This window comes from Cebus imitator, unplaced genomic scaffold (assembly GCF_001604975.1).
Source record: "Cebus imitator isolate Cc_AM_T3 unplaced genomic scaffold, Cebus_imitator-1.0 Scaffold461, whole genome shotgun sequence".
Taxonomy (NCBI): Eukaryota; Metazoa; Chordata; class Mammalia; order Primates; family Cebidae; genus Cebus; species Cebus imitator.
This window is the reverse complement of record NW_016107776.1, coordinates 1,173,362-1,184,997: the sequence shown is the minus strand read 5'-3', so window position 1 is coordinate 1,184,997 and position 11,636 is coordinate 1,173,362. Positions and strand designations below refer to the sequence as shown.

At 57.4% G+C, this 11,636-nt stretch overlaps 1 protein-coding gene across 1 annotated transcript; it reads right to left on the bottom strand.

The window, feature by feature from the left end:
• Nucleotides 1–1,151: 1,151 nt before the first annotated feature.
• On the bottom strand, nucleotides 1,152–4,428 carry GSC2 (goosecoid homeobox 2). Its single transcript, XM_017512100.2, has 3 exons — nucleotides 4,170–4,428; nucleotides 3,800–4,053; nucleotides 1,152–3,236 (listed from the first exon to the last, which is right to left on the bottom strand). The coding sequence occupies exons 1-3, from the start codon at nucleotides 4,423–4,425 to the stop codon at nucleotides 3,132–3,134; spliced, it is 615 nt and encodes a 204-aa protein (XP_017367589.1). The 5' UTR covers nucleotides 4,426–4,428; the 3' UTR covers nucleotides 1,152–3,131.
• Between the last annotated feature and the right edge of the window lie 7,208 nt (nucleotides 4,429–11,636).

Sequence of the window (11,636 nt, the reverse complement as noted above, 5' to 3'; positions counted from 1 at the left end):
CTGTAGTCCCAGCTACTCAGGAGGCTGAAGTAGGAGAATTGCTTGAACCTAGGAGGCAGAAGCTGCAGTTAGCAGAGATCATGCCACTGCACTCCAGCCTGGGTGACAGAGTGAGACTCTGTCCAAATATATATATATATATATATGTATATATATATATATATATATATATATATAAAACTCAAGTGGACAAGAAAATTGCCTAGGCATTTTTCAGGAATTTCTTCTCAAAAGGAGGATGTGAATTATGCTGGGACAAATAAATTCTGCCCTAGAAAAATTTATTACAATTTTGCTTTTACAACATACAGGCATCCCTTAATTCACTGGGAAGTGCAGCGTGCTGCTCCTGCCCTTGTAGAGGTGACAGTGCCATGGGGAAGATAAAGACACTTGTTAGATCATCCCACAAATAGGTGTAAAATTCCAGCTGTTGTCTGTGCAAGAAGAGTTTGTACTTGGGGAACCTTGACCTAATTCGGGAGGTCAGAGAAGTTTCCCCAGGCAGAAAGTGATTGCAGATTAAAAAGATGAACAAACCGGCATTGGTCAGGTGGAAAGAGCATGTGCAAAGGACCAGTGGTGGGAGGGAGCAGGGCAAGTTCCAAAGAAGACCTTTGGAAATGCAGAGTGCAGTGAGTTGTGAGATGATGCCAGAGAGGCAGGGCCAGGCTGCACGGGGCCTTGTGGGATATGGTGAGGTGATTTGTCTTTATTCTGAATTGAGAGGCAGGCCAGGCACTGTGGCTCATGTCTATAGTCCCAGCACTTTTGGGAGGCCTAGCAGGTGGATCATTTGAGACCAGAAGTTCTGAGACCAGCCTGGCCAACATGGCAAGACATCATCTCTACAAAAAATTTTTTAAATTAGCTAGGTGTGGTGGTGCCTACCTGCCCAACTCTTCCTAGCTACTCAGAAGGCTGAAGCGGGAGGGCTGCTTGAGCCCAGGAGCTGGAGGCTGTAGTGAGCCATGATCGCACCACTGCACTCCAGCCTGGGTGATGGAGCAAGACCCTGTGTCAAACAAACCAGCCAAGTGACAAACAAAAAAGCAGAGCCAGTGTGGATGCAGGTGGGCAAGACTGGACACAGTTGCAGTGGTCAAGGTGAGAGGTGACGGTGGCTCACATCAGACTGGTGCAATTAGAGCTGGAGAGATTCTGGGATTTATTGATTTATTGATAAATGTAAAATCGGCTTGCTGTCAGCCTGGGTATAGTGGGTGATCAGGAGAGGGAGCGGTCCAGTGATCACTGGCTCCCTGGCTCATGTGCCTGGTTTGCACAGAAGAGCTCACTGCGGACATGTGACCTATGGGCTTCCAGGTAGAGTAGTCAAGGGGACAGCTGGAGATAAATACCTGGCTCAAGGGAGGGGCCCGGGCTTGAGATGTAAATGTGGCAGAAAGATGGGAATCGGAGTCTGAGGGTAAAAGATAAACCAGGGAGAGAGTGAAGGTGAGAAGGGAGTCCCTGGGCGTGAGTCTGAAGGATGCCTATATTAACAGTCTGCTGTGGGGGCCAGCCAGCCTGCCAAGGAGCAGATACAGCTCAAGGAGCAAATTCATGAGGGTGACACAGCCATGAGCCCTGGAAGGTGATGCTCCAGAAGCTCTGATCAGGGCTTCCGATACAATGACAGATGGCCATTCAACGAAAGAGCACGAGGGGCCTGGAGCTGGCGAGATGGGAGTGTCCCTGCCTGCAAGGGAGCTGACCAGGACACCGGCATGTCCACAGGTAGTCTGTTCAGTCCCCAAGGGTAAGACCGGGGTTCAGGGAGAAGAGTTTTGTGACAATCAGCAGTGTGTATGCTAGGGGTAGAGGCGGGGGCACCCATGCTAGGGACACCCAGCAGTCTCAGGGCAGTTCTGACTGGGGACACCAGGCTTGCTTGGTGTTATACAAGCTGGCCAGCCTTGGGGTGTCCCAGGAGCTGCAGCCCTGGCTTCTGCAGCCCTGCTTTTAGAGATGGACTTTGTCTCTTGCAGGTAGAACTGCCCCATTCCCTCCAGGACCTGTAAGGAGACAGAACCGAGTGCTCAAGCCAGCTGAGGGGGATGTGAGATGCTTCGGACCCACTGTAGGGACTACTTGGGGAATCACAGGCTTCTTTTCATGGTGCCTTTCGCCCTGAGCCAGGATAAAGAAGGGGCGGGCAGGCATCTTCCCAGGCAGCAGTGTCGGGGTGTCCCCAATCCAACCTCCTCTTCCCCTACCCTAGGATGGCAGAGATTGCTGTAAGGGAGGCCGACCCCACAGCGTGAAAACCCCAGGAGGAAGCCGGGGACCCCCACCCACGGGCAGGTTTGCAGTAGCCTAGAGGCCAAGGCTGGCCCCAGGCCACCATCCATGGAGCAGTCTTCTCTGCTGGGGAGCACCCTGGTGCAGAGCCTCGCCCAGCTGTGCTCCTCTCAAAGGCAGCTGTACCCTAAACGCCCCCTCCCTGGGAAGGAAGGAGAAGGACAGCTCTTTGCTGAGTGTGGAGTGGAGCCAAGGTGGACTTGAGACTCTGGGCGGCTTCTGTGGTATCTGAAGTTGTCTGTTTGTTCTTCTGTATCAGCCCGAGGCTCGAAGGTGAGGGGGCTGGGGAGCGGCTCCTGGAATCGCTCCTGCAGCCTTCTTATTCTACAGATAGGCCCAGCCCAGTGCCTGGGAAGCCTGCAACCCCAGGACTGCGCAGACACGAACCCCACCCCACTTCCCGCTTGGGGAGGGCGGGCCAGGTCAAGTTGGGTCAATGTCCACACTGAGAAGAGGGAGGCCAGCATGCCCCAGGGTGCGCAGAGAGGCTCCACAGCGGAGGACTCTGGGTCCCGGGTTGATACAGAGTGGGTCCCCGCCTGGCTGGGAGTTAGTGCCTCTTAGGGTGGTGGGGGGTGAGGAAGCTGCTCTATGCTCCAGGCCACCCCCAAGGGACTCGTCACTCCCACTGCCTTGGAACACCAAGCACCGGGGACCCTGTCCCCAACGCCACGGCAGAACAAGCTGCAGGAGGCAAGGAGCTGTGGAGACGGGCGGAGGAGGCGAGTGTCTTCTCCCAGCTCCTTTTCGGGTACATCTGTCCTCTCAGCGCCAGCTCCAAAGATCCCAAAGAGGGTGGCCGAGCCCAGGGGCAGCTCCCAGAGTCATCAGCAGCTCCCCTTGGGGGACTTCTTGACGCCAGGCAGGAGCCTCGCGGAAGCCGATGCGCGCTTCTGGTGTCGCCATTTGGCCCGGCGGTTCTTGAACCAGACCTGGTGGTGGGGGGAGGGTGTAACGCTCAGTCCCAGCCCCAGGTCCCACGTCCCACCGGCTCCCCAGGGTCCCACAGGGCCCGGGAGGGGAGCTTCGCGACGCGACAGGGGTGCGGGCGGACGCCTGTGCGCCGCCTGCTCCTATCCGCTTCGTACAGACTCGGTGGGCTTGGACGTGGCAATGGGAACCCCCTTCGTACCCGCCCCAGACTCCGCCGGGCGGCGACCAGGACGCCCTTTCTTGGGTTCTGGGGTCTTCCGAATTTCCCAAATAACGGACGTCAATGGGCGCCCCTTTCGTCATCAGGAAAAAGGCGGGGAAAGGGTAAAACAAAAGAAAAGTAGCCCTCCCGTCCGGTGCAAGCGCCATCCGCCCGCCTTCACCCGCTCCTCGTCCACGCGGACGCCCAGCGTCGTGCGCGAGTCTCCTCCTCTGACGCGTAGGGCGGTGCTTGGGCCGAGGCGGTCTTTGCAAGCGCGCCCGCCTGCCGGGACCCCCGGGACCCCAGTGCAGTGCAGCCGCGGCCCGCGCGCGCTGAGCACAGGCTGGGCGGGGTACCCACCTCCACGCGCTCCTCGCGAAGGCGGATGCGGCCGGCCAGGCGCTCGCGCGTGCCCACGTCGGGATACTGGTTCTGCACGAAGAGCGCCTCGAGCGCCTGCAGCTGCTCCTCGCTGAAGATGGTGCGGTGGCGCCGCGTGCGCCTCTGAGGGCTCGGGCCGACCGCGCCCGGCAGCGCCCCGGAACCTCCGGCTGGCACGCCCAGAGACAAGGGCACCGCGGGACCCAGCCTCAGCGGCCACGCCAGCCGCGTGCCTGCGGGGCGGGGGCGAGGGCGCGGTGAGGCGCGGGGCGGGGGCCAAGCTCGACACCCACCGCGCCGCGCCCAGGGGTCCCCAGCTGGGCCCGCGCCCCTCCCCTCGCCCACTCACCCAGCCCGGCGGCCGCCTCCGGGGACCCGCAGGGCGCCGCGCGGGCGCCGCAGCAGCAGCAGCAGGCGCAGGGCGCAGTATCGGGCACCCGGTGCTCCTCCGGCTCCGCGGGGCTCTGGCGACCGGCGGGCTGCTGCGGACAAGCGGCCGGGGCTGGGGGGCTCCGCTCGGGCAGGCTGGAGAGGATGTGCTCAATGGAGAAGAGGCAGGGCCGCCCGGGGTCCCTGCGGCTCGCCGCGCCCCCAGCTGCCGCCATGCCCGGCCCGGCCGCCGCCGCCGCCGCCGCGGCTGCGGGAATATATACGTCGAGGGGAGCGCGCAGTAATCCCCGGGCCGGGCGCCCAGTCCACGCGGGTTAATCCCGCAGCGCCGGCCGCGAGCGCGCTAATCCCCGACTGCGGCGGCTCTGCCTCCGCGAGCGGGGGCCAGGGGAGCTGCGGGGAGGGCGCCCTGTGCCCCCGCCTGCGTCCTCCTGTCCCACCCGGACTCGCCGCTCACGCGGGCAGGGTGACTTGCGGGAAAAGGCGGAGGGCCGTCTCCCCGCCGCCTGCGGGACATGGCAGTAGCCCAGAGGGCACCCCGAGCCTGGCAGCTGCGCAGAGCGCGGTGGTGCCTCCTGGCCCAGCCTCTGATGGCTCCCCCGCGTTCGGCCGGGCCTGGTTCTTCGTCCACTCTGGGGTCCTACTGTGGCGGCTCAGCACGCCTGGAGAAGCCCAGCCTAGCCTCGCACCCGAAGCTCCTGGACCGCAGCCTCCGTGGTGCCCAACACCACTTGCAAACCCGCGTTCCCGCCGCGCTCGCGGGCCGGAACCCGCACGCGTCCGGAGCCGACCAGCCACCTCGGAGCCAGGGTCTCATGGGCCTGGAGGGCGTGGGAGCGCGGCGGGAAGCCTGGGCTGCCGGGAGCCCCCAGTTCTAGGTCTCTTCACCTGAGTCAATGAGAGCTCCCTGGCCCCTTCGGAGGCCCCTCCTCGGTGCTCCGGAGCCGCCCGTCTTCCGGCTTTCCCACTGGTCCCAGAATCCCGGCGAAAACATCCAGCACTGCACCCCGCCCTTCCTGCACTGTCACTGCCCCCCAGGAGCTGTCTCAGGTTCCCTTCTCGCTCTCTGCCCAGGCAAGTCCTACTCTGATCACACCGTCCTCGGTCTCTTCTGCCACAGCGCTGGTGACCCGCACTTGGCTACATTATTGCACCCTCAGTGAAGCGGCTCCGGACAGCCGGACGGTCACTTCAGCTTAAGACCCTCTCCTCTTGCCCTCCGAAAATACAGTATGGGACTCATGGCACTGAGAAACAGACGGACCGGCTCGTACCCAGTTGTCACTTTCTGGCCTTGTGACCTCCACAGGGGCCTTCAGCCTCTGGGCTTGTCTTTCCCAATCTAAACTGTAGTGAACTGAACTGGAGGCGCGCCGCAGGCTCAGTGGTTAGGTGTGACACGGTTAGAACCTGGCCGCCTGGCAGGGCGACGTGCATTCCTGCGCTCCCCCCCGCCACCAGCCCCTCTGCAAGACTTTGCCATTCCCACTCTCCATCAGTGAAAGTGCTGTGGACATCACGTGACAGAACCTGCCGATTTAGTTTCTGTCACAAGAGCTCCCACATAGGGTTATCGGGGGTTGTTAGTCCCAAAGCTCAGTGATGGAGCCACCACCTCCGGGAATGGCTCTGTCAACCCCCATCCCCACCCCACCCCCAACATCCTGGTGGTAGAATGGCTGCCACAGCCCCACACATTTCATCTCCTCCATGTTCCTTTGGACAGCCATGGGTCCCTCCTCCCCCAGCAAACCTCCCTCACAGAACTGCATCTGGATCATCCTCCAAAATCAGAGTTCTGCTACCATGGAGGAGGCAGGGACATCGGTCAGGAGGGCCACCCTAACATTGGCTGAGCCCTCTTCCTCCGAGCCCCGGCCATTCCTCCGTCTCTTCCAATTCTCACCCTCGAGGCCTCCTCCGGCCCATCTTTGTGACAGTGACTCACAAGTGCACCTCCAGCCTGGCCTCTCTCTCTCCTCCAGGCTCATGTTTAGGGAGCCTGCTCCACATCTCCATCTCCACCACCAATAAAGGTCTCCCAGTCACTGCGCCAGAAAGGAACCCAAGGTCTTCTCAAAATCCCTTTCTTGCCCTGTGTTCCCCACCTTTATAAATGAGACACTGCCCACCTGTCCACCTCCAGTGTTCATTCTCTTCCACCTATCTGCCTCTGTGTGTGCCCTGCCTCTTCACCAGTCTACCTTGGTAAATGGCTCACTGTGGCACTTTTTCAAAAAGTTACTTTCTACTTTGTATTATTTTTTTGAGACAGAGTCTTGCTCTGTCACCCAGGCTGGAGTGCAGTGGTGCGATCACGGCTCACTGCAGTCTTGGCCTCCTGGGCTCAAGTGATCCTCCTGCCTCAGCCTCCCAAGTAGCTGGGACTACAGATGTGCCACCATGTTCAGCTAATGTTTCTATTTTTTTTGTAGAGATGGGGTTTTGCCATATTGCCTAGGCTGATCTCAAACTCCCAGGCTCAAGCAATTTGCCTGCCTCAGCCTCCCAAAGTGTTAGGATTACAGGTGTGAGCCACTGTGTCTGCCTGGCCTGCCCCCCTCCTCCCCCCTTTTGTTTTACTTTTGAAACAGGGTCTTGCTCTTTCACCCAGGCTGGAGTGCAGTGGGTAACCATGGCTCACTGCAGCCTCGAACACCTGGGCTCAAGAGATTCTCCCACCTCAGCCTCCTGAGTAGCTGGGAACACAGGCACATGCCACCACACCTGGCTAATTAAAAAAAAAATTATAGATAGGGTTTCAATATGTTGCCCAGGCTGGTCTAGAACTCCTGATTTCAAGCAATCCACCTGCCTCAGCCTCCCAAAGCTCTGGGGTTACAGGTTGAGCCACCCTGCCTGGCCACTGTGGCACTTCTGAAACATGCCAGCAGGTTCTCTGACATTCCTCCCTTTGGGAGTTTAATTGGATTCCTTCCTGAACATAGGCTAACCTTAATGACTTGCTTCTAATCCATAGAATGCAGCAGAACTGACACTGTGTGGTTTCTGAGGCCAAGTCATATGAGGAGTCACATAGATCAGATCTGCAGATCGATGACTCAGCTCCTTCTCTCTCTCACACATCTTGGGATGCTGCTCTTTGCACCCAGTCACCATGCTGTGAGGGGCACAGGCGGCTTCGGGAGAGGACAGGAGTGTTCCAGCCAGCAGTGCCAGCTGTAGGACCCATCCACACCCAGCATGGGGCACCTATGAGTGAGTGAGAAAGCCTTTCAGATGGCTCTGGACCCGGCGACCATTGAACTGTAACCACAGGAGGTACCAAAACTGAGAATCCCCTCCCTGAGCCCAGTCAAGCTCCATGACTCTGAGGTGAGGTGGTTTGTTACATAAGCTACAGATAAGCAGCACGGGATCTGGTACTGGAAGTGGGGTGCTGCTGATACAAAACCTAAATCATGTGACATTGGCTTTGGGACAGGGCAGTGTTGGGGAGCTGGGAGGCTCTTGCAGAGGCTGACATTGGGGACTTAGAGGAAAGTGAAGAAAATGTTACTGGAAGACCATGTTAAATGTTAAAGGAGACCATTGTTATGTAGTGGCAGGAAGTTTAGCAACAGTGTCACCTGTAGCCAAAAAGGAAGCAGAAGCTACACAATGCACCCGGGCACAAGATGATCCAGCTAAGGAGAGAAGGTTCAAGGTGCTGCTTGGCTGCTTCTAGCTACCAATAATAAAAAGAGAGAAGATATTCAAAAAACAAGATTTAGGGCTGGGCACAGAGGCTCACTCCTCTAATCCCGATGCTTTGGGAGCCTGAGGTGGGAGGATCACTTGAGGCCAGAGTTCAAGATCAACCTGGGCAACATAGCGAGACCTCCATCTCTACAAAAAATTTGTCTTTCTTTGAGATGGAGTCTTGCTCTGTTGCCCAGGCTGGAGTGCGGTGGTGCAATCTCTGCTCACTGCAACCTCCGCCTCCTGGGTTCAAGCGATTTTTGTGCCTCAGCCACCCGAGTAGCTGGGATTACAGGTGTGTGCCACTACCCTCAGCTATTTTTTTCTATTTTTTATTAGAGACGGGGTTTCTCCATGTTGGCCAGGCTGGTCTTGAACTCCTGACCTCAGGTGATCCACCTGCCTCGGCCTCCCAAAGTGCTGGGATTACAGGCATGAGCCAAAGCGCCCGACTACAAAAAAACTGTAAAAATAGTTTTGGTGGTGGTGTGTGCTTGTGGTCCCAGCTACTCGGGAGTCTGAGGCGGGGGGATTGCTTCAGCCTGGAAGTTGAGGCTGCAGTGAGTCATGATCATGCCACTGCACTCCAGCCTGAGCCATACAGCAAGACTTTGCCTCTAACTAAAACAAAACAAATCCCAGTACATAAAGGGCTGCTTCACAGACCATTTCCAACAGACCAGGGGGTCTAGCTGCAGGGCTGCCAGGGTGTGGAGTTCCTGACAAACTCAAGGACAGGGCTCCCAGGTTCAAGGGAGGGGCATCCCTGTGTGCAGGGATGGAGAGGAGCTGGAGCTCAGAAACCGCCACTTGGCCACCCACTTTTTAATCCTACACCCAGCCACCTCTCTTAGAATTGCATCTTGGAATTGCAGCCCAAGATGGGGATTCCGGCACCAGGGCTTCCTGAGGCGGCGGGGGAGGGCAGGGGACACAGAAGCTGCGGAAGTTTCCCTGCAGCCCACAGAGGGTCACGGTGCACAGTCTTGCCACTCCAAGGTGGCTCCCACTTGGCCAACGCTCCATAGAAGGGGCCAGCTGTGAGTGACCTTCTCACGTCAGCTGCGGGTGGAGGGCTCCAGGTGGAGGGCTCCAGGTGGGGCTGAGGGCAGTTCCCATAGCCCTGCCCCGCTCCATTCTCCTGGCTTCTTGGGCTAAGTCCACTCCATTCAGATGTGGGGGATAAGAAGTCTGACTGGTCACAGCTGCTGGGCAGGTGTACAGGAGGAAGGGTGGTGGGGCCAGCGGCCACCACTGCTGCGTGAGTTGGTTTTGAGACTGTAACTAAAGATTATGCTCTCCCTGTTCCTCCCCTTTTCGGGGCTCCCTCTCCCAGAGCCGGAAGCACTTCTGAAAGTCTGGGTGGCTCACCTGGTGGGCTGATCCAGGTCCTCCTCGAGAGCTTTGAGCACCCTGGGTGCCAGCCTGTGGCAGGCTGCATGGAAGTATTGCAGGGCAGCCAGGGGATCCCTGGAAGATGCAACATTCCTCCCGGTCCCCAGTATGAGCTGGGTTGGGCACCTGGGCCCATCTGGGGACTCCTTTGCTTGCTGGCATGAGGAACCCAGGGTGACTGGGCAACTGTCATAATGTACGTTTGACACAACCCTTACCATGACCCTGGTGATGGCACTCCCTGCCTCCCACGCCAACAGACCCAGAACCTAAATTTGTGAGGTTGGGAACACAACTACCCCAGGGGGATTACCAGAGGTCCCAAGGAGCGAAGCAGCCCTGGGGCTCAGACCAGTGCATTCACCCACGGACGCAGCACACTGCACCCCAGAGCTCCAGGTGCCTCTCCTGATGTCCTCATCTCCTAACTTCCCTCCGGAGACAGAGTCTCGCTCTGTCACCCAAGCTGGAGTGCAGCAGTGTGATCTTGAGTCACCGCAGCCTCTGCCTTCCAGGTTCAAGCGATTCTTGTGTCTCAGCCACCTGAGTAGCTGGATTCCAGGCATGCACCAACATACCCAGCTAATTTTTTGTATTTTTAGCAGAGACAGGGTTTCACCATGTTGCCCAGGCTGATCTCGAACTCCTGATGTCAGGTGATCTGCCCATCTGGGCCTCCCACAGTGCTGGGATTATAGGCATGAGCTACCACGCCCAGCCTTCATCTCATAACTTCTAATCTTGCTCTGTCCAGGTTCCTGAACCAGCCAGCTCAACCATTTGCTACTGCCGGTGGGTCTAGGAACTTCTGTCTTTGCACAGTGTAGATGGCACAGCACTCACAGAAACTCCGTTGTTTGGTGGGCTTTGCCCTCATGCTCCACTGCTGTTCAGGGCCGCCTGAGTGAGCTGCAGGGCAGGTGTCATCAGTGAGGACACATGGGACGGCAGTCACCTGCTTTCACAGCTTACGTGTGTCCTCTGGACTTGCTGAGAGCCGATCCTGGTAATGCCACTGTGGTTGTGTGATGGTACCTTAAGACCTGGTGGCTCTGCCAAGCGCAGAGGCTCACACCGTAATCCCAGCACTTTGGGAGCCCAGGCAGGAGGAGTGCTTGAGCTCAGGAGTTGGAGACAGCGTGGGCAACATAGCAAGACCTTGTCTCTACAATAAATTAAAAAATTAGCTGGGTGTGGTGGCATGTACCTGCGGTCCCAGCTACTCAGAAGGCTAACGTGAGAGGATCTCCTGAACCCAGGAGTTCTAGGCTGCAGTGAGCCGAGATCACACCACTGCATTTCAGCCTGGGCAATATAACAAGACCCGGTCAAAAAATAAAATAAATAAGGCCGGGGGTGGTGGCTCATCCACCGAACACTTTGGGAGGCCAAGGTGGTGGATTACCTGAGGCCAGGAGTTCAAGACCAGCCTGGCCAACATGGCGAAAACCTGTCTCTACTAAAGATACACAAATTAGCTGGCTATGGTGGCAGGTGCCTATAATCCTGGCGATTCGGGAGGCTGAGGCTGGAGAATCGCTTTAACCCAGAAGACGGAGTCGCAGTGAGCCAAGATTGTACCACCACCCTCCAGCCTAGGTAACAGAGCAAGACTCTGTCTCCAAACAAAAATAAAATAAAGACCCAGTGAGTGGCTCTGACAATACCCAGCTCCAATGAGCCTTCTGGTCACTTGGTAAACCTTAGCACGTTGGGAGGCTGAGGCAGGCTCCTAAAGTTTTGGATTCACTTGAGTCCAGGAGTTCAAGACCAAAGATGCCCAGTTCCTGCCAAGGCCCAGGAGCATGGAAGGATTTGTTTTGTAAATGTGTGTGCCATGGCCTTGCTCCAGAACCCTAGGAGTGGCACTGTGACCCTTCTGCTGCAGCCTGCTGAAAGCCCCACATGAAACCTTTCTCTGCCAAGCATTGGCCATGGCTCTGCAAGTTCACAGGGTCAGGCTGAGGCCTGCTGGTGCCGGAGCTGTAGCAGACCCCGTGCTGCCCTGGGCTCTACGCAAAGCCAGCGTCCTCTGTATCACCGACAGATTTCTTGGGCAGTATTCCCAAGTTTTTTCCGCCTCCAAATCATAAAGAAGCTTCACCCTGTTGTGCTCTCTTGTAGCGGTAGGAGGGGCTGCGTGTTTGCCCGTTGCTTTGGAGGGGGTGCTCTGGCACCCCAGGCCGCTGGGCTCTCAAAGGCGTGCTTTATTTGTCTCTTCTTCATTGTTGGGTTGTGAGAGTTCTTTTAATATACTAGTCCCTCATCAGATATATGATTTGCAAATATTTTCTCTCATTCTGTGGGCTGTTTTTACTTTTTTTTTTTT